Source organism: Bombus vosnesenskii, unplaced genomic scaffold (genome assembly GCF_011952255.1).
Source record: "Bombus vosnesenskii isolate JDL3184/JDL3185 unplaced genomic scaffold, Bvos_JDL3184-5_v1.1 scf7180000013295, whole genome shotgun sequence".
Taxonomy (NCBI): domain Eukaryota; kingdom Metazoa; phylum Arthropoda; class Insecta; order Hymenoptera; family Apidae; genus Bombus; species Bombus vosnesenskii.
The window spans coordinates 6,466,126-6,489,743 of NW_022882946.1; the positions used below are offsets into that span (position 1 = coordinate 6,466,126).

Below are 23,618 nucleotides of genomic sequence, written 5' to 3' on the forward strand. Positions count from 1 at the left end.
CTGGATTGCATCGATGTGAGGCGATCGCAGCAATAACTTTGATACCACGACAATTGCAATTTATTTCGAACCTCCGACGAATTACATTCCACAGCGGCGATATAAACGGCCGATTCTCCAGCTGGCCGCTCTTTATTCGTCAAAATTCGTCCCGTGATAGCGGCTGGGTTAACAACTGTTCAGGACGAATCTACGAACCTCTATCGAACGCCTTATTGATGCAATCGAGAGAGACCTTGACTCGCTTTTGCGGCTCGTTCTGTTTCGAGGGCGACAATTTCGGTGATCGACCTCGCCTTTTAACATATTCAACCGACGCCATGTATTTCTGGAGCTGCCACTTTATTTCGTCATTGAAGTTAGATTCCCAGATGACCCATTAATCCTTTGTTTTCTACTATACATATTTTATCCGATTTTATCTCTATCGTTGTACGTAAAAGAATATCGTCGAAATACAAACTTATCTCGCTTAGTAAAAAATCAAGAACCATTCCAATTCTTTCATAGTACGTTTGCACGAGAAAATATTTCATGAATTATGAATAATACCAAGTCTCATTTATCTTGATAGGATTTCAATCTTAAAAGCTACCGATGCTCCTTTGACAACGATACTTTTGCTATCTTTAGACGAGATGAGTCTTCTAAAAAATTGCGTATTCCAGATCGCGTTAAAGCGCATAGAAATCGGTCGTTTGAAGGCGACGGGGGATAAGAAGAACGACAGAAAGCGAACAGCCACGGGAACGGGACGAATTAAGTTCTCAGCTCAACTCGATTCAAAGATCGCTTCCGCTACGATGATCTCATCCCTCCTCCTACAATTTGATCGGTGCGCATGCTGCCATTAGGGGGAATTACTCCTCTTTCCGCGCTGGAAAGTCTATTAAAGACACAATAGTCGCCGTACCGTGGTCTTCGTCGTTCACAGGGTGTCCTCTCTCTGCCGATTTTATCGGCTTTGCCCTTCGCCATATTCACGCTCTTCTGATCGTGTTACTGCCACTTTGGATTGCCTTTGAAATCATAAAGATTATAGAAGTAACACATCAAGGGCTAATGCATTGCGTTCCATTTTATTGTATTATCGAGCATTAAAAGCATGCGTGACGATTTTTAAATATTAGATCCACTTTTTCCATCTTTTGTGTCTGAGGTTCAATTCTCTGTCGCTAATAAGCATTTTAATATTTTAAGAATACAAACGTACAAATATTATTCGTTTGATTATGAAGTTGTTAAAATAGCGTAATTGTCTTTTGTCTATGTTATAAACATTTTAATATCTTAAATGCGAACACGAGTATATATTGTTCAATATGTTAAGAAACTCTATAAAACTCTTAAAGGATTTTCAACGTCAATCGTATTCGGTTTAATGGTTCCCGTTATTAATAAACATTCTAATATTTTCAGCAACATATGCACATTATGAAACTCTCTAAAATACCAAGATTACCTCCTGTAACGTTCCAAGAAGCTTCTGGATGTCTGTTCTAATTGCCGCGCTAATAGCTCGTACTTTACAATACTGTAGCTTCTAAATCACTTAATAAGGCGTCTTGCCTTAATTAATATCATATTTCATACTCTTCCAGACTGTTTGACTGTAATCCTTTGGATTGCAATATTTATGGACATTTTCATACTCCTTTCAATTTTGACCGATATAATCACGACCATCGTGTCTCATTACAATGAGATTTCAAAATGTTTCATACGCCATAAACGTCAACATTTTTCTACGATAAATGTTCAAATACTTTTATGAATCTTATATTACCGGCGTAGTACAGATTAAATAGTGCAAATCGTCAGTTGCAATTTCAAATGTGAAATACCGCGTCTTCTTTTGCAGTTGCTCACGCAACGTAATTTCGTCCTCTGAAAGAATTCGTGGCTCCTTCCCATCCCGAACTACCGAAGTGTCGAGCAAAGTGGAACGACTCGAACGCGAAGTTAAACCGGTCGCGATTACACTGTTCCTTTTCTCGCGGTGATCCGAGCTCCGGGTCGTTTCATTAAAGTCGATTTTATCGACGTAATCGGCGACATTACGTAAGGAATGGGTCGGTACGGCTGGAAAGCTATTAAGAGCGTTTCTGGTGAAAATCGAGTGGCCCGATAACTCGTTCGAGCCCGACGGAGTGGCCGATAAGTCTTCGCGACAACCGGGCGATCAATCAGCGCGGAATACAAGTCGTCCATACTTCTCGACCCGTTATCGAAATCATGCCGAAGGAAAGGATGGCTTCCTGGTGGATGTGTGTGCTCGTGTGCGTTTCATCTTCTCAAAAATCTCCCTCCATATTTCATCCCTAAAACGATTTATTCCCTGGAATCACAACTTCTCCTCAAGAAACTTCGTTTCCATTATTTTTAACATTTTTTTTTCCACTAGGTTTCTTCAATTTTATTGTAAAATGAATCGTTAAAATGTTTCATTGAACGTTGTATCACGACCACGAAATTATTCCACTCGACTTTAAATCATTTAACTTAGTCGCTACTTTATTTCTACGAAAACCTGAAATTTTCTACAAGGATTTATGATTGAAATAATCTCGTTTAGATTATCATAGTTGTACTTAAAAATGTTAAATGATAAATTGGTCTCCGTTTAATATCAAATATGATCTCGTAAATAAAAGAGTTCTAAAAGATCGTAACTCCTGACAAAATTTTAAATATTCAATAAAAGTACAAAAAGGTAAAAACTTTCTATGGAATTTATGTTACCTCCAGGAATTTTTAGCAATTTCTATTCATGTCTGTTCGTAGCTAGTCGTTCTACCCATTTCATCGATCCCCAAACAAACTTTCGCTCAAACGTCTTTAGATCTTTCATCTGTTAACGAGAATTGGGAACCTATTGCGACCTTTCGTTCTCGCTTCTTTACTTCTTTTTTTTTTCAAATCCTCCAACATAACTCTTTTCACCACCACGAAGTCTATAGGAACGAGCTCGAGGAAAGATTTAAATAGTTCCTTTCTTTAAGCCGAAGTTACTTAATTCTTAATTCCAGATTTCAACAAGCTGATCACGTATTCGAGATTTGTACGCTAGACAGGTGCTTAGAGAATAGGTTTTTCCGATATTTCCTTCACCTCTTTTCAGCTTGAATTATGTGAAAAATACTAATCTCAGTCATAGGAGTTTTTTCTCTCTCATAAAAGCTCCATGACGTAATACGTCTAGCTTTTGTAATAGAAAAGTTCTTTATGGTGGTTTTCACGAAGACTGTTCGTTAGTAAAATAAAAATTTCGCATTTTCACGTGCTTATTTACAGTGACGAAATCTCGGTTTCTCAGTTCGTTGATACTTCCAGTACAATGGTTGTACCATGTCCTCTTCTTTTCCCTGTGGACGCGATATTCAGTTGGTTTCATTTTAACGAAGTAATACAATCGTGTTGAAAGAACGATGCCACACGAGCCTGGAAATTGCGTTTTCACGCGAGTATGCGGTTCCCTTGGTTCCCTCGACAACGAAGAATTTCCCGGTCGAATACAAACCCGCGTTAATTGCAACTGTAATACGTCAATGAAATAAAATTACCTAATTTTTCCTAATTCTTGCCTAAAGGATCATCGATGAGATTTTGTTGCCACAATCAGAGAATCTAGAAAGTAACAAAATGCTGTTATCCAACAAGGAGATAACAGAATGTGATAATTTGTTCGTTTTTTCTGTAACATGGTGTTTAACGATGCATTTTTTTAACATGCATTTTAAAGAGACTAATTTAATCTCGAGTATACGTAACGCGAAAGATTTAATAACTATAACGACGTGAAACCGCAAGAACACAGTTTTCGGATATATGTAAGGGATAAAGTATACGTGAAATTACCGCCTTGATTTACATCGATATTATCTCGGAGAAAAATGGACTGAATAAAAGTTACCTTAAAGTGTGGTGGGCGTAACTTGAATCTAGACCAAATCTTTCTAGCAGTTCTATAAATTTAATGTGACGTATATGGTTTCCTCCTTTTATAGTATGACTATCATCGATAGTACAATTATGATATTAGAATGTTATGCAAATTCATAGTTTTATTTAGAAGTAAGTTGAATTGAAGTAATAGAACCTAACTAACAATTTGTTTCGCCTGCTTAATACATTAAGTGCTTTACTTTGGATACTTAGTATACTTCTCACGTAACACGTATTATATAAATTTCCAGCATTAATATTTTCATAGTGTTATAAAATAGATCGTTTCTAGAGTTTCCAGGATCAAATACAGAAAGTACTTATTTTTAAACTTTTATGGGCCATAAAATATTACTAATTACGCTACATGTGTTTTTCGTACTACAATTTCTTATGTCTTCATTCGTCATGAAGCAACGTGAGACGATCTTTCGGAAAATCGATCCGGAAGAGGAAATCGAGGGTGGAAATGTGTAGCCGGTGTCGTTTGACTGGCGACGATGAAAGAAAGGGCTCCAAGAGGGTCTGCGTACCGGAACCCGCATGAGATCCGTCGGATCTTTCGAATAGTTCACGCGGCGCGTTTCTTTCACACGACCGCGACGATGAGAAACATTCGACACGACGATGATGGTTTTTTAACACGGCAGTGGCGCATTTCTTTGATCTCTGAGCACTGTGCTGAATGGTTTAGATTTTCCGGAAGTATTCCCGCCGTGCTCTTCTCTACGCTCTCTCTCCAATATCTTCCGGTTTCGATAATCTTCACAACATCTCGTTAGATATGTACAACGAAGATTAATGCACAGAGTGAACTTGTTACAATTTACCCTTTTTAAGATTAATGAGTAATGCGTTGCAAGGGAAATTTTTACATAGACTGCTGGAAAGTTGTAATTTTTCTAACTGACACAATTATTGTATTTTTGTTTTTCGTACGTTTTCATAAAATTTATTAGAGAGTTAAACAACACACTGGATGATACGTGCGTTAGGATAGTCATTATACTACTTCTGGAGTATAAATGTACATTTCCAAGGGTGGAATAGCTTTATTTGAATAGCGACGAATTGGATAACCCATTATTTTTACATTTTGTGTGTATTGCGTCAATATGAATATATTACTCAGCCTGTACCATATAATTTCTGTGAAGAAAGAAATATGTGCGTCGAAAGGGTTCAGGCGGTTTAAGCGGAAGCGCGGGGAACAAACAGAGAAGGTTAACCAGGAATTAAAAGAAATATTCGACATTGATAATTGTTGCCGGCGTGCCACGCTGCGTTGAGAGAGTTTTAAGAGAACTAATTATCGAAGAGGATGGAAGTAAAATGGAAGTAGGTAATGATGAACAGATTGGATTGCATAGTGTTGCCCTGAAACGGTCGGTGGAAACTCATTTTCATTTAGCGAAGTAAATTAATTACCTGCGCTGGCCAACAATAAGATTTTCCTCAAGGTTTTCGTTTTATTCGACATAAACGAGGTAACGAGCTTTCTTTCAAACGAACCTGAATTCCGTTCAATTCGGTCAGCTTATTAATTTAGCGACAAAATAAATCGATATTCAAAGAATTTCAATATACGACACAACGTGTAATTTCCTTCGCTAACTTCAATCACGTTAATTAAAAGATCTGAATCGAATAATAATAAATCGCGTCTGTTAAGTTTCAAACAGATTTAATGTTGACAAATTGAAGTGCAGTGTTTTACGCTAAGAAAAAGAATCGCAGTTCGTGAATCGCGAAACGTCTGTTAGGACAGAGGGTGCATGTAGTTGTGGAGAGAATGCGGTTTTCTGCATTCGTCTGAAAGACTACGTGCAACGCGGGCGTATGAAACGACCCTTCTGCCACCGCCACACCATACGCTATTAATATCATGGGGTATATTTAGATTTCAATGGGGAAGAGAGAGCGGGGCCACGAGTTGCACGGCCGATACGCCGTCTGTAAAGTACACGAGACCCCGGCAATGAATCGCAATAAAGGAATTCGCTTCTTTGTCGATACGATACTCCGCTGAGATTCTCGTATCTCTTTTTAATTAAAGAGAAGGAAAATAATCGAACAATGGAACTTTGAATCATTATTAACGCAAAATTTTAAACTTCTCTTATTCTCGCTAATTACAGATATCTTTCTATATATGTACGACTATATATCATTTATCGATTTGTTTGACCTATCAATTTGTTTTAGTTTAATTGCAATTATTCATCGTGAATATTAGCCAAGAAGTATTTATTGGATTTTCAAGTAGAAAATATTACAAAATAATAAGAATAAGAAATTGTTGTAATAAAAAGAGGAAGAAAAAGTTACTTGAACCAAAAATTGAGGAACTATATCTCCGTATTGCGTAATCTTATCGAGTCGTATATTGTACTCGATGAATGTCGATAAAAGTAGTAAAAGCGTTATTATCAAATATATTTACTACGATTTCACTATAACACGGCGCCAGATAGCCTACAACACAGGATTGTAATTGTTGCTTCCGTCGATGAACTTAGGGCAATGAAACGAGTCGGGAATATCTTATTTTTGGATTTCTAGAGCCCACCGAACGGACATCGTTTTCTGGTTCATATTTATAATTAACACAGACTCAAGTTTTCCCGTTCATCTGCGACATCCTGTTTCTCCAACTCGTTGTTTTTTTTCATTTGGTTCGCGCGTTGGATGACTCCCGTGACCGTCAACACGTGACTGGCAAACGTTTCGTCATTTCGCGGATGTTCGTACCATCGACGAAACGCAAACGAACCTTCCGTGGCTGGCGAATCAACTTCACCAGCAATTCTTCCATACACCTCATCGAAAGTGTCTGATCAATTATTTTGAGTCAAATCTTCCTGTTAACCCATTAAGAACTAACATTAACGCAACGTTTTATTTGTAACTTTTTTAATCAATTCTTATTACTGAATTTTATTGAATTCATATTGTAATATCGTAAATATCAAAAATTTGCTCAGTATCTTCTTAACCTGCTATTTTCTCTGGCATTTAAAGTCTAGAATTTTATGAAGAACTTAATGAATTATTTTTTCTTCAATTTATAGAACTTCCTTTTGTATCGCCGGCTTCTCGTGATTTTCTATAATGTATATGTTATTCTAATAAGTTTTCTGTCCCTTGACAAAACAACAGCTTATTTTATTTACATATGTAATAATGTTATTTATACATTTATGCAATTTTTACATGTCATTTCACTGGCAAACCCGTAGTGGCTTGAAACAAATCAAATTGGAAACTACAGATTATTTGTTACTAAAGTAACAATAAGTTGATCAATAAAGTAACATAAAATTGAAAGGCATTTTAAAAATTTATTTACACTATCTTTTAACTTCAATTTGAAATACAGATGTCTTAGAATGCCATTTTAGGATAAATAACTGTCAAGAATACAAAATGCCAAAAATGCGAAACAGGGATTCGCCATTTTTCAGTGACAGCTCTGTCATTCGAGTTGATTACCTCGAGAAAAGAATCGCGGTGATACGTGAGCTTCTATAAAGATCTTTGGCTTAAAGGTCCATTAGGACGACGGTCTAATATCCTGGCGGCAGGTGACACATTGGCTCGTATGGAACACTTGGTGGATATTAAGAACGCGCCATTCGATATACGAGCACGACGAAATAAAAGCACGAACAGAAAGTTCGGCCGTCAGTTCGTCGATCAGGCCAGTATGTCACCTGGTCGTATGCTTCCAACACGTTTCGATTTTATACATTTTCCCATAAAATTTAAAACGACTACACGAGTTACGTCACGGGCCTCGTAAAACTCGTGCCGAGCGCGGCGAAACAATCTCTTCGTTGAGCGAAAAATGGTAGAAGTTGCCAAACAACAGACGTGTTTCCCTCAAAATGGATTTCTATTTAATTAACATGACCAAAAAATAAAAGTTTCGATATGGCAAACTTGTTTCTCTCAAAATTAATATTAGCTTGACATCGTTTAATAAATTATCATAATTAAACTATAGTAATTAAGACTCGCATAAATTTTCACGTATTACCAACGTTTCATATTATTATATTAAATTACTTTCTTCAGATACCCAAAAGTAATAAATACTTGAGTAGCTTTCAATAAAATCAGATTTTTGGGTTTTTCAAATGCATTCTAATATCAAACGAAAATGAACCGGAAAATAAGCCTTATGCTTCTCAAAAATCTACTTTTTGCAAGAACAGATCTCATTGAGAGAATAGAATTTACACCTGTGTTTTTATTAGCAAAATTGTTATTTTATCACAGTATCCCGATCATTATTCTGAAATACATCGGACGAGAATTAAAAATGCCGCGGTATCCTTGTCTTGCTGTCTCGAAAAGAGAAAAGAATTGACAAATGTCCATAGTTTTCGTTCCAAACTCTCCAATTACATCTCTCGTTGCGGACAGAATTTCCAACACGCGGAAGTTGTATACTCATTTTCGCTCATTACACAGTTATCCAGTTCTTTCTCGTCATCATTCTGGAGCATATTACCCGCACGAGTAACAAGCTGCTTAACGAACAAGCCTCCGCGAAACAAACTCCCAGCTACGTAATTGACGCTCCCCTCGCGACCACTAGATCGGCTAGGAAACTAATCTCAGAGCCGGTTGCCATCGGAAGGCGGAAGGGATCCAGGTGGTCGAGAAACAATATCGCACGATATTACTAGCTGACGCGTCGTGGAATATATTAGATCCGGTCCAATTACAATGTCCCGATACATTCTATCCCACGTAAGCTGTTTTCGTCGACTACGGAACTCTCTCTCGCTCTCCACGGACCACGAAATGGAAAACGCGTTTACGTTCTAAGCTGGGGCTTAATATAAGCCGTTGACCGGCTCCAGTAGTGATTTCGATGTTACGATAACCCGAGAGAGAGAGAGAGAGAGAGCCGACCGAAGTGATCCTCGATCGATTTTCCTGGACGATCTCCGACTCGCGGAGATTAGGTCAGGGACCAGAGAAACGGGTTAACCTACGTACAGGCGACGGTAGCACGACCATATCCAAGTGATGAGATGATTGGCTCGCTAATGAAACCTGATAGAGAAGCTCGCCTCGACTGCCTCGTTGCAGATTATTCTGTCGTGTAACGCGATGGATCGTGCCGGTGATCCCGTATACACTTCCGGCTAGCATGCACCTTTCGTCGTGGTCCCTACCACTTGCTGCCTCTTCTTCATCGTCCCCATTCAGATGGAAGATTTACAGGTCCTGTAGGCTATAGATTTCCCTTTTTAGTGAGAAGAGAGATGGTAGATTTATGATAAGCGAGATAATGCACTGTATGTTGGACGTAGTTGGGCTTCGAGGACGTTTGTTCGAACAGAAAGATACAGTTGAAGGATTGAATTTCTTCTTTTGTTGAGGAGATTCTCTATAGGATTCTATCGTAGAATTCTATCTTTCTAATACGATGTTAGATGGTGATGTTATCGATGTATGCGCTGAATTAATTTGTGTTACACGATTTCAGGGTAACGCACAGAAGATACAGAAATTTTGGCAGAAAGTAGTTCGTTACTTTAAGAAGGTTTGCAACAAATTGGAATATGGATCTAGATCTTCAAGGAGTAAAATACGATCAGAAGAACAGATTCAATCGTTTAATTAATCTTGAATTAAGTTTGATCCAACAATTTCTCCAGCTGAAACAGAGTATTGACCAATGTGATACATCTGACTTGATATATCCGTTCAAATTTCCACGTTCATCTTGATCACTCGCTTCAGGTTGTTTAAACTCGAGCAACTTGACTAATCTAAACAAGACTAGACAAGTTCGTAGCCGAAACGTGACCCATTATATCATAATACGCTTTTCCCAATACCAGAAGCATCGAAACTAAACAAACGACGCGTCGTCCAACAATCGGCCGGTCACATGCTTCCCATAATTCTACCGCCAAGAGCAACCGGTCGTCGAGAAAAATCACATCCTTATCTGAAAAATAGGCGCCCATAAAGTATCCGAAGAATCGGTGCGAGATAGGGTGATTGCTCCGTGTACGTTGACTCGGTATCGCGACGACGCTACGCGGCGGCCTGTCGACGAAGTGGCGAGTGATAAAACACGCGAAGGATCACACCCTCGGAACGAAAGTACGACGAATCGCTCATGGAAGAAATATCGCGTTTGTTTTCTCCCGGCTATCCTGGATTTCCAGCGACCGTTCGATAAAACGTTTTCACGCTACATTGTCCTTAATGGCGGTCCGTTCAATTTCGAGGCTGACCTGCTTTCCGTGATTTTCACGTGAATTTCGTTCATCTAGTTTCCCTTGCATGTGATTTTGTAGCTCTTTGATACTTGTTATGAATATGAATGTGATTGGCAATATGATATTTTAATCACTGATAATTGACACTGAAACTACCAAATATATAAAAACGATAGATTTTAGATTTTTTTTCTTCTACAATTACTCGACATATGCGAATTTTGGCAAAGTTGAAATGTTCTCTTTTTACTAAGATAAAAATATAATATACCTATTTAGTTTCATTCTAAGTATATGAAGTAGTATAATTTGTTTCTAATATATTTATCTGAGTACACATTACAGGTTGGTAATTCTAAAATTACCTACCCTGATAAAAGTGCGAATATAAGATGGCGAGGAGATCTTTTTAGAGATATTTAAAGAGGTACTAAATTTTAATGGTACTCCAATTTGGACAATTAAACAAACATCTGTCCTCTTGCTAATAAGAGCGACGAAGGGTTCTTTCTCCTTTCCATTCACTTTCATGGATACTTTTAAAACATACACGCATAGTTCCATTTGATAGAAATTACGCTATACTACGCTACAATTTTTCTGAAACTACTAAATAGTATAAATTAATTTTCCTGCTACTTACCTTAACATTTCAGCAGTGGTCGATATTTTTCTCGGCTAGACTCGCAGACTTCTCCCCGTGTCACCGCGCTCTTTTTCTCTTTCGCTGAAACTTTTCTGGTTTTCAGTAAGGATCAGAGGAAGAAGGAAAGAAAGAAAGAAAGAAAGAAGTAGACAGGGAAAAAGGGAGGAACAGGGTGAAAGAGCCAAGGAGAGAGAGGCAACAGCCGTTTGAACATCAACAGCTGCATCGCAGCCCTCCCCAGCTAGCCGCCTTCTCTATTTGCTCTTCTTACATTCTTTGTGGAATAGTTTGGTCTCGCCGCGGATATACACACCGACTACGCCCAGAGAGAACGAAAGAGATTAAGAATATCTTTTTCGGGGTCTTCGGTGGCCGTCGAAACGACTGTTTTCTTCGGTCGTCTTGCTACTGTGAACGAAACGACCAGACGATGTTTCGTACGACTCGAGCACCACTGTGCCGTGTAGAATGAGAAAAAATATCCGTGTCGACCCCTGAACCCAAAACCCGCGTTCTCGAGCAAGACAAACGCTGGGACGCGAGAGTCTTGAACGATGCTGGAATCATAAAGTTTTTCGAGATAAGGTAACGTGGTACGAAATTTTGGGAATTAAGCAAGTTTTTCTTTAGGCTTAGAACAGTGAAAGAGATAATCCTTATATCTCCGAAGTGAGAAGTAAGTGTATATGCTACAGATATATACCTATAGGGATCCTATATTTTTGTGAGATATGGAAGAAGTGGAAAAGTGGATTTCTAGGTCATGTGAATGTGTCGCGGTTACGAGAGTTTTCGAAGAATCTGGTTATGGAAGTTGCGAAATATTCCGTGATAAAATCGGTGAAGGGAAAATAGTGTTGCAACCCACAACTACGGGATTAACCCAAAGGGAAAATGTAGCAAGGAACTTTACAGGCGTAAGACATTTGCGAGGTTCGTAATTGCAAAGGTTTCCTATGGGAAAAACGACTTATAAACTCGGTGGATGCAAGACAACTGTACGGTTCGTAGCTACAAGATTTCCTCGTGGGAAAGACAAAGTTGCGAACGTACAACAGCGACCAGGTTCATGGTCATGGTTTCGTCACAGGCAAAATGAAATTTCTTAGAAGTTTCTAGCTACTTTACACGTATAGTTTCTTTTATGGTTCTGACAAGTCCAGGAAGAATATTTCAAGGGAGTTATCCATAACGATTATAGTTTTCACAGATTATCCAGTGCCGTCACGTTATGTCTAAAATTAATTTCTGATGGAACGATTAAGAGTATGGCGGAAGTCTCGAGAGAACTGAAACTTGGAAATTATCGGAACTGGATATCGCATCCAGCTACATAATTCCACGAACTCGTGGAAGGCGGATCGAAGAGGAGAGCGTAATTGGCCGTACCGGGTCGAATGAAAGACAGAGGAGGAATGTGGAATACTTTTTTAATAATACCTGACGAAGCAAATATATATATATATATAAATCTATGATACATTCGCGTCTCGGGGCCAGTCGTTAAATAAAACTCGTCTTTCATCGCTCGTCCAATTAACTATTTCTTCCATACAAACAAAAGAAAAGTTACAACGAAACCGAACAATGTTCATCCTTTCTATGAATTTCCCTATTTTTCTTTCTTTCTTTTTTTTATACAAAAGCTTCTTAAACTAGTATCATAAAAATCATAAAAAGTGTTCGATTCTTACATATCTGGCACTGTTCCTCTTCGACGAAACTCTACTAACACGTTCGGTCACTAGGCACGAAAATCATCGTTGTTCGACGAACGATTATTAGGAAAAAAAAAGAACGAGAGAGCACGATTCACTTCGTAGTAGTCTTGCCACTCTCGCGCACTTATCACAGACAATCGACGATGGGCGTTCGTTATGCCCTCGCCACGTTCACGGAATCTTGGTCGGGTTTGGTGGGTAGCGGTCTGTTGGCCATCTTGCTCGCTGGAGTCGACGTTTGAGGTTCGGGTAGTTCCGAGTATAGATGGGCAGTCGCATCGGACGGTTCGGCGTATTCACAGAGCAGAGAATTGGGCCTTTTGTTGTTGCCGGTTTTCGATCCGCCGAGAATACTTTCGCCGAGAGCCTTTAAAAAACTCATGGGTCTGCCCTGATTTCTAGGAGCTTCGAACTTAGGACTGTCTGGAGGCCTGTGGTTTTCAGTCTTCGAGCTACCGAATGCTTGGTTCGAGTGATCATTGATTAGATGGTCGTTTACGACGTCTGGCGGCAATGGTTGCGGCGCTCTTCCAGCCAAAGTCGCCAGGATAGGTTGAGATAGTCTACTGGTACTGGGAACCGTCTCGTCACCAGGTAGTTCGGCGTACAAGTGATTCTGTTCGTTAGGCCTCTGATCTCGTGGCTCCGTGTATTCCGTCAGAGGTGGTCTAGGTTGTATTCCACTGGGCAATAGTTTCTCCAAAGAGGGTGCTTTAGTACCGACACTAACGGAAGGTTTTGCTGCACCTCTGAGTCTCCTTTGTCTCGGCTGAATCACATCGTACGTGTTCTCCTCCCTGCCCGATGGTTGTCTGTCGTTGTTATTGTTGCAGCTCTCTTCCACTTTAATCAGATCGTACAGGTGTTCTATCATGTCCCTTGCCTGATTGTAGTTGTCAGGATCGTTCAGTCGTTCTCTGAGATCCCTCAGGTACTCCTCCGTTAACTCCTCGGGTAACGTTTGCGTCGCTTTGTTCTCGGTATAAGGATACAATCCTTCGGCATCTTCTTCGTCTTCCTCCGCCGGCTCTGCTTGAGTCTCAACCTCCAGAATTCGTGTCTCCGGCTGAAGTCCTGCGTATTCGTGCACGCTTAATCTGGATATCGATCTGGCAGAAGTGGCAGCGGTCATTCCACTGCTGGGTGACAACCAGCTGGCAAAGTTTATCAGATGACCGGACGTTAACTTTGGGCACACGCCGCTACGGCGCATATACAGAATTCCGGAAGCTAAGATGACCACCAGCACGATGAATACAGCTACCACACAGATCACTACGATAATCCTCTTCTCGCGTTGCAATTGCTCAGAGTCGCTCATCTCCACGTCGAAGTAACCCTTGTGCCTTGGATACACGTGTGGACCAACGCTTGGTGGACTGACGCTTGGCTCTGGCTTAGCAGATGGCTTCTCACAGACGATATGACTGCCAGGACCACAGATAATTTTTGTAAAATTGCTCATGGACATGTAGCCCTGTGGGAGATTGAAGCACTTGTCGAGAAGTTGGTCGACTACGCAGAAGCTCGAATCCATCATCCAGGATACAGAGCTGTTCTTCCCCGTCACTTCGCGTGTCCAACTGTCCAGGCCACATCTGCACTTCTCCTTGAAGTAATTATTACCGACTCTGGCAGAATTCACTCGTTGCGAGATCGCCGCGAATTTCAAGGAACCAGGTCTCGCCTTCTCTATGTGATTCCCCGTAAAGGAGAACTCGAAGTTGGGCGCTGATGTCGCGTCCACCTCTGCCATGATCGCGTCGGTTTCCAGATCGATGAAGAGATTGTAGTCGATGGCTATGTGATTCCACTGATGCAGAACGATCGCGCCTTGGTGCAGGTTTAAGAACTCGTTATTGTTGAAGCTGACCGTGGCAGCGGATATGTCGATGGCGCCGGTCTCTACTTCGGACAACCTGCAAACGCGAGAGGAAACTTTGTCTTGAACTTTGCACATTACAGAAACTTTATCTCCAGAAGTTTCAACGTAAAGTTTTTAACTACGTTCGCGTGTTTTCACGAATGGAAAATGGAATTATCTCGCTTCGAGTTACAGATATTAATCTCTCCACTAAATTATGGCGTAATTAATTTTGCTTGTCAACTTTGAAACAAAGCAAACACGAGACATTACCGAATGGGATAAATATTCAAGGTGGAGGAAATTATATTACGATATAATGGCGTAACACATAATTACGTTACGTTTTTAATACCAAAAAAAGAAAATTTAACGACATTGCGATGGTACATTATTTTTACGTTTCTAACGTTGGAAAAATCTAAGCTTTCGTTAACTGTAACGCACAACAGAGTAACGGCTTAACAATCGCGAGTAAGAATACAAACACGCCTGATCAAACAGTAAGCGAGACAAAGGGAAACGAGCGGATCTACCTTGAATATTGTATCGTGAGGTTGTCGTGGCCAGCCCGGAAGGCTCCCCTCTCTATGCTCTTCAATCTGACGTCGACGAACTCTAGGCTTTGGATTAACGCTCTGTCGCTGAACGCTCCGGTCTCGATCTCTAAGATCGTCGCGTTGCTGATAGTCACACTGAAAATCGTCATCGCGCAGAAGGCATTCTTGCGGATCACCTTTGTCCAGATATCATCCATCCGAACCTCTGCAACCGCCGATGGGAATACCGCTGTCGGCAACTCCATGATTCTCACGGTTTGGAACATAATCTGCACTAGCCGAATTAGAAATCGAGATTATAGCGAATTCGTCGAAAACTGTTGCGGCTAGCCTGTTGGAATATCGCCAATTTCTAGCCAAACGTATTTCGCATATGTATTCCGTTTATCGCGATGGATTTATGTTACGTCGAAACAAATGAGAAATATAAGAGCCATTAAAATGAACTGTGTCGGAGAAGTTTGAATTCTATTATTTTATAATGCATAATTCTTGTTATCTGTTGACGTGTACCAGAACTTCTATTAAGATTTTCAATTCAGATATTCAACATAGGTAAAAAAGCAATATCACATTTTAGTTAGTATAACGTCAAATTAAAATCAAAATTAAAATTAAACGACACAAAATTCACCATGAAAATTTTGTCGGATAAAGAACGGCGGAATCCTAAATATATACGAGCATCACAGAAGCCAAATTGATTGACTCTATTTTTATAAATTTTCAATTTCATTGCCCAGAAACATAAATAATATTCGATCTTTCAAAAAACGTATAATCACTTCCACGAATTTATCTCGGAAGAAAGTCGTATAAATGATCATGAATCCCAAAGTGAATTCTAAAGAATGTCGTCACCTTTCTACTTTTTAATGTAAGAATTTGATCAGTGTAGACTTGACCTTGGTCGCTGGTCCATGTCTGCCGTGTTGAGAAGCTTCGAGTTTGAACGCGTTGCTGGACAGCTCCAGAGTGGGCACCTCCCTAATCGTGATCCAGAGCAGCCTAGAGAAGGCATTCGGTCTGATTCCAACGTTCCTACATCTCGATATCGAAACGCTGAGTGTCCCTCGCGAATTCCTGAACGCGTGGCTCTCTAGGATCACGCTGTTGCACTCGGACACTTCGAGATGCGTATTCGGGGCGCTCAAATTCTGAAAGGCTTGCCTCTTAGCCACCAGACTATAGATCCCCGACACGTGGACTCGTTTTAAAGGAGCGCCATCCGCGAAAGCACCCGATTGGATCCTCAACTCCCTGCAGTGAGAGACCTCCACCTCCATCGCATCCGATGGAATGGTTCCCTCCAGTAACTCCACGTCCTAACAACAAAAAAGGAAAATAAAATTGGTTATTATAGTATGTCGATCCTGTTGGTTGACGCGTTAACAGTGGAGAGAGGTATTTTAATCTTTGTGCCAGTTTCGAAAGGTTGTAAAGGATGTTAGGAACTTTGTAAATCCTCAATATTATAAGGGTTGTTTGGAAAATTTATACCTGAGTCGAGAGAGGTGGGACTTGGGTTACAATGCGGGTGAGTGACGTGAGTTATCGTAGGTAGGTGTATCCTGGATATAAATCATCTTTTGCTGTGAATCGTAGTCGAGAGCTGACTGATGATGCATATCTGATAAATATACACACAACCTGCGAGTGGACTGTACGTATAGAGAGCTCTGTGAGTAAAGGTAGTTGCACTTCGAAACGTCTTATTTCATACGTCTTTCAAAATTCATTCTCTTCGTTCTCATTTCATACGCGCGAGGAAAATTGAGAATTTATCGAGCGGTGAATGATTGGTATTTGCGAAAAACTAGCAGTGAAATTCAGATGACCTGTAATTAGCTATGTCAAAGCGAGGTTGAGAATATTTCCATTTTTATTGGCACTACAGATGGTCAAGGTTTCCACGCAATGGGAACAGAAGAGTTCAATTTGAACCGTCATAAAATTTATGTAATTGCAAATATCATCTTCCCGATGGGATTCTGCTTTCGTAATTTCGTAACGATAAAAAGAGAGGCGACGAATGGCTGAGGGAGTTGGGCAGAGGGATTTTAATAGACCCCCGGGAATAATTTCTCGGAATAATTTACGTGTTACGACTCGGGCGGCGATGAATAATAATCAGATAGTTAAAAATCTCCATAATGAAACGGAAGTCCTTTAGCCCTGTCGCGTTTTAAAATCAACAAGTGAATTTCTATCAGACTGAATTACCAGGCTAACTGGTCGTAGCAACTATGGAAGGAAAAAGGAAGAAAAAATACAAGAGAGAACAGGAGAAATTCGACGACCTGGAATCACTGACGAATTAATGTCGCGATTATTAATTAAACACTCTTACCCTTCTCTTTTGAAATTTTCAATGCTATTCGTTTTCTGTGTATGAAATTCAATTACCTATAATTAAGGTATATTTTTCATTCTGTCAGTCAAATGGATATCGCGTCATTTTCAAAATGTCATTTTGTCAAAGGTAAAAATCATATGTCGTATCAAACTTTTCAGAAGAGAAAATGCTATGCAATTGTATCCGATACAACATGTTTGAAGTCCTCGGAAATATTATATCGATGTTAGACGTAGCATGAACGAGTTCTTGGTTCGTCGAGCGGGAGGTGAATCGATAATGAGACGGAAATGGTTCTGCGGGTCGAGTCCGCGTGAAAAATGAATCACGCGACTGTAACACGTACGGTTATTAGGAATATCTACATCATTGGTTATGCGTGCAAGGTTGCGTATCTCTTTGTACCCATCTTTTTTCCGAATAGTCAGATTTGTATTATATAACGAAACGGCGACGATCGATGTGCCGTTCTGTGGATTGCCATTTACGTGTCGAAAAGGTTTGCTAACGACGTTCTGCTCCCTTTGAACCAACAATGATGAAATGAAACGCAAGAACCGGTCTGGAAATTCGAATGTGCTCGTACAGCGCAAGAAATCGAATTGCCCCTGGTTCCTTGTTAAACAACGGAACGAACCAATTGTTTCCTCCTCGTTCTCTAATTGCTCGTCCACGAGGCACGTTTCAAGTGACTTTATCGTCAAAAAGTGTATTTCATAGTAGCTTCGTGCGTTCATCGAGACGCATGTAAATTTGTTTCTTCGAATTGCGAGCATAAACGAAAATGAATCGACTGGATGATAGCGACGAGACCGGTGAACGTTGATTGAATTAGCTTGTTCGCCATCATTAAGCACGCAGACATGCACGCGAAGCTTGCGTTTTCGGTGACATACTAATCACGTTCTCAGCGAAAGAGAAAGAGAGAGACGGTGGGGAGCGAAATTGTTGGCCCACGACGAGTTACCTTTAAAAGTACTTCCGCTGACGTCGGCTTCCTGACTGTTCCCCGCTATCTGCACGTTTGTCAGCGCGCCAGTTTAATGAAATGTTCGAACGCCATGCTAAGCAATAATTCCGCTGTTTCCCCACTTCTCTTTGAATTGTGTACCGAACGAGTCGCGTATACGAGCAATTACCTCCAGGGAACATCGATTTCCTCGGAAGCATCAACGTGGAAAAAGGCAATAGAAAAAAACAAATATCTGTCGTCAATCCTTCGACTCGTAACAAGTCGTGTAAGAAAAATTCATGGTGTGCAAACTCAAAATAGGATACAAGCAAAAGGATGTTTTTCCTAACGTTTCCAAATGGCCGGAAAAATGGAATACGTCTGTCGGTCGGCTTGGTTGTATCTCATTTTTCCTCGGATTTCCCGTACGCGTGCAACGTCCGTGATTTATATTCCAATCGTTGTAGAGTTTATCTTTGCAGAAAAAGAAAAAAAAAGGAAATAGACGGAGAGACTATAAAAGGGGTAGAAAGCTATCTGGTAACAGTTTGGAAAGGTTTCGGAACGCTTTTTCACGTCGCTTGGACCGCGCAAACGTCGACTCTAGGAAATCCCTTTTGGACCGACGTTTGAACACGATGTAAGCCGCAGCAGAACTTGAAATTTACATGAGAAAACACGGTGGCAGCCCCAATGCAACGCGTCGACGAAACAGTATAGTGTGTATCGACGGAACGATAACGCTGAAATCGGGACTGGAGTAAGAGGTGACGTTGAATCAGACAAACACGTAGAAGCCCATTTTTTCGACTGACAGAGAGAGGCAGACTACTGGAATCTCTAAAGAAAGAGACAGTTCAGTTCGTCTCACAAAAGACCAAAACCTACTACTGTGAACGTTAGGAGGATTCATTGTACCTGTTGGAAAGCAAAGCTGTTTTCGAGGAGTCTTCGCGTCGGTATTTAGTAAGCCTCGAACGAGAAAATGGAGGCGTCGCGTCAGTTCACCGGCTAAGCCTCCGGCAGACGATTCCTGTAATCCCTTAATACCCTCGTATCTTGCGTTCTGCCTATAGTGAAAAACTCGAGAAAAAATTCTAACGATCGTCAACCTGTGGTGAGATCTAACGCCAAGAAAAATGTCGACTTCGGCACGGATACTCCTAGTGTAGATAGCTGTAACACATTTCAATATTTCCTTTAGCAATTTTTTATTTTCTAGTGATAATATGTTTTTATCCATTGGACATGTCTATTTCGAGATTTATATAGAAATTTGAAATATTAAAGCTTCAAACTTACTTATGTTTGATAGATAATTCTGATTGCGTATATATGAGTTAATTGTAAATTTACTGAAAGATCGTGAAAATCTGTGGAACAAAATTGCGCACTCGATTGATCGAGGTTTCATTCGAAGATTATGCGATTTCTGCTACTTTCACGGTGGAACTTCCTCTTTTTCGGATCGGAATTTCCGACAATTTGTTTATCTTTCTCGTCGCGCTATTCTCGGTACGTATCCTCGCATTTCGTTTCTCTGCGAGTTTCGGAGGAAGGCCTGCCCCTTTTACCTTCGTGGCGCAGCTAAATTCGTTATCTGAGGATATTTTGGTTCGCGAGATATCACAACATCCATTGGAGAGTAAGCAGCCCAAGTGATTTCTCCTAGCGACGTCTTGATTCATTGTAATGCGTTTCGTGGCCTACCGGAAAGAAATACGATATTCTTCCATGGAAAGCCTGTGCAGGAGATAATTAAATAATTGTTGTTCTGTCACGGCTCTGGTAAATCACGCGGCCATCTGGTTGCACTAAAAATTCTCATCGAGCCCTAGGCTTCGGCCTTTCTTTGTGGAAAACCACGTCAAATGCTGCTTTAAAACATTTTAACGAAGACTTAAACTTCGATGTTTCACTTCCTACTTGTACATTAAAAATATTACTTCCCTCTTACCCTGATTCAACTTAAGAAATCATTGTTAATATTTAGAATAAAGAAGAAAAAGTATAGTATAAATAAGATATCTACGACTTTAAACTCTACTTTCCAGTAACTAGCTTTAAAAGCTATACGTAAATTATCGTAGCATTTTACATTTAAGATTTACGTCTGCCTTCAGCATAAAATTCACATTCTTTTCTTCTAAAAAGATCGTCTTTTACTTTCTCAAGCTTATAAAAATGCCTGAAAATGAAAATAAATTATCCTAGAAATTAAAAAGAATCTTGAAGGTTAAAATAAATTATTCTAGCCTCTACATCGTTTCCCATTTAAATTCTGCAATTATCCTGACGCATAACATCGAAACCACAAAGTGTCGCAACAAGTATCCCGAGTTTTCCTCGGTTCTGAGACAGCAACTGGAATGATCGCAGCTACCATGTTCCATGCGTTCACCAGTGAACCGATGATTCACATAGTCGCTCCTCTGTCTCTGCTTTTAATCCACACGCTCGCGATCTCGTCTCTTGCGACACGGTTAAATCGTTGTAACACATATCCGCCATCTGTTTTTCTCGTCGCGTCGTCGATTTCTATTGCAATTCTCCGTCACAATTTTCCACCGTGCGAGGCTCACCTTGAACTCGTGCATTGGCGGAGGTCAGGTGGAAAAGGCTCGCGTCGATCAGACGTCTTGTAGAAACGAGTTGTCGCGCGTCGACACGCTCGTTGCGCGGATTAACGCCCACGCGAATGTTAATTAGACCGGGCGAACCGGGACGCGAAACAAGCGAAGGAATGGGAACGGTGTCAGAGAATCTGCCGCGAGAACAATGCGGCTAGTGTGTCTGCAAGTCGCTTGAAATTACTACTCGAAACTTGTTTCTCGATTGTGAAGCCTGATTAGAGGAGTACGCGTGTTACTATGAAGTAGTGGGACGCCACTTCTACTTCGTGGAAACTCGTGGACATGGTGTTTGAGCGAGAAATACATATTTAAATAAATAGAGGAAGTTTGTGGATGGATTAAGACAAATGTGTATCAGAATTAAGTAGTTGGGTCTTCATATAATGGAGTAGTTTTGATGTTGGTAAAAAGATAGTTTCGAAGAAGTTGAATTGTTTTACTGTCGCTTCTCCTGCGATTTCGATTTTTATATCGTGCCTTTATATTAAGAAACTTTATAGATGTGTTTGAAATGGACTGCCGTCACTTCTTTTATTCTATTTGTAATTTTTCCTATGATATAAGGAGTTGTCTTAAATCGGGGCTAAGTATTATTCTTGATAAATATTTCAACACGTATGTTTAAACATAACAGCATATAAATGTCTCTTAATTACGTTTATTATGAAGAACGCAATACCATACAAAGGATTGACGATCTTCCGAGAAAAATGAAATCTAAGAAAATATATCACGCAAAAATCTTGTTTAGAGTATCAAGAATCTGATAGCAAGACTGTAGGCTCCAGGGAAGTATCGCGGTTGTGTTTGATTTTCTTTCACGGAAAGCGAAACGCAAAGCGGAAGAAATTCAGATCAAGTGAACGAACCTGCATGAAATCATACTGACATTACACTTTACGTGAAAGATGAAGCCGATCGCGTGACGAGAAATGATCGAGGACAGGGTGCGGCGATGCGACTGCAATTACTTCCTGCTGACCACTCCTGACCCGTCACTCCATTAAGAAATGAACTCGAAACGGAACCGTCGAATTACCTTCTGTTTCGCTTATTACTGCAATCTTCACATTATAAGCACCGTGTGCACCGCAAGCCACTACTCGTGTAAACCGTTTTATCGTGATTCGTTTTATCCATTTCATCTCCCTTGGATGCCCTGGAATCCTCGATGTTACCGCATTATGATGATTTCATGCTATCATCTACTCTCAGAAGTAATGAAATAAAATCCTAAATTGATTATGACACTCTCCGAAGACACTAAAGTTTCAAATTCGAATTTTCAATGTTGGTAGAATCTTGAAAAAAATTACCTAAACAAAATAAACGAACTATCACGAGTTTATTAAAAAGGAAGTTCTTCAGTTTGTTAATAAAACGGAATAGCATTGGAAAATGTTAACCATGTTTGCATCTTGCAATTATAATAGCTGTTAGAGAACTTTGTTCTTTTCCTATTTGCCAAATAATTAAAAATTCCGCAATAACTCAACTATTTGACTAAAAAATACACTCTGCTGAGGATTATAATTAGTCCATTGTTATTTTTCATAAAATAACGTTTGTCGTTTATCACTATAAATAATTCAATAAATTTACAACTTAATTAATTATGGAATCAAAGGGGCGATGCTTTTAAGAGTTAAAATGTACGATTAAATGCAAATACTTAAAATCACAATCGACGATAGAGACCTGTAGTAATATCAACAAGACTACCAATAACACCTATAGGTCTTTCCTTTTTTTAAAGATCTTCTCAATTACGTTCCGCTAAGAATACTAAAATCTATTCTGTTGCTGAATTTTAATGTCCACGCCATTATTCCGTTGATGTCATTAAAATTTCATCACTTCTACTCGAGGAAAGAAACCAAAGAAAGTTGGAAGTTTATAAACACGATTCCCCGTAATGTATGATGGTTGACTCGGAGTGTCTTCACGGGTGCATCGGTGACGTCAGGCTCGGTGCATCGCACGGGAACAGCTGGGACGTTCTCCGAAATAAAGAGAAGAACGGGGCCACCAAAAGGAGGGAAAACTCTTCCTAGCAGTTCCCTGCGTAAGTCGAGAGATACACGAGGACACCCGTGCATTTCTCTACGCTCGATGAATGACTAAGACCGCTCTTAAAATTCGTGCCATTTCGCACGCTGACTCAAAAGATGGAACAGGGATAACGTCGGCTATTTCTGCACCTAGTTGCCAACACAAAGAGGAGCGGTCGAATTATGAACGGCTCTTAAACTCCGCCGTCGTAATCGTCTCTACATCGTTCAATTAATTGTGGCATCTTCGGTATGGATTCTAGAACGTTAAATTGCTTCATGCAAGAGGAGGATAATATCAAATTTTGAAAACGATGGCAGATTCTTACTTTATCATTAGATGAGAATTATTTTTCACGAAATTCAAGAGAATATTAAAAATATTTAACAAGCTATGGGACAGACTTGTTTATCTTTATAGATAAACATATTTTTCACACAACCTAGGTGAAAAGTTCAAAAACGAAAAATGCAGAGGATCATCGACGACACAATCTGTCTGTGAAATGTTAATGTTAAATAAACTACCAAATTGCCTTAATTACCTCAAAACTTACTTCCCATTAACATACCCTTACATAGCTATATACCGTGCAACATAACTAAGAAAAAGTCGAAAATTCGTCAGCACGTTATCGATAG

The 23,618-nt window shown here is 40.0% G+C and overlaps 2 protein-coding genes across 9 annotated transcripts in view; one reads left to right on the forward strand and one right to left on the reverse strand.

The window, feature by feature from the left end:
* LOC117233223 (E3 ubiquitin-protein ligase MYCBP2-like) overlaps positions 1-23,618 on the forward strand; it is a 257,237-nt gene that overhangs the window by 206,226 nt on the left and 27,393 nt on the right. The window lies entirely within an intron of this gene.
* Positions 12,253-23,618, reverse strand: part of LOC117233226 — a 36,628-nt gene continuing 25,262 nt past the window's right edge. Inside the window, exons 2-4 of one of the 2 annotated variants that reach the window (XM_033493346.1) lie at positions 15,890-16,309; positions 14,961-15,253; positions 12,253-14,479 (exon numbers count right to left, since the gene is read on the reverse strand). In XM_033493346.1, coding sequence (XP_033349237.1) covers positions 12,715-14,479; positions 14,961-15,253; positions 15,890-16,309 — 2,478 coding nt within the window. In that variant the 3' untranslated portion in view covers positions 12,253-12,714. The remainder of the gene's footprint in view (positions 14,480-14,960; positions 15,254-15,889; positions 16,310-23,618) is intronic. The other variant, XM_033493347.1, reaches the window with a different exon arrangement.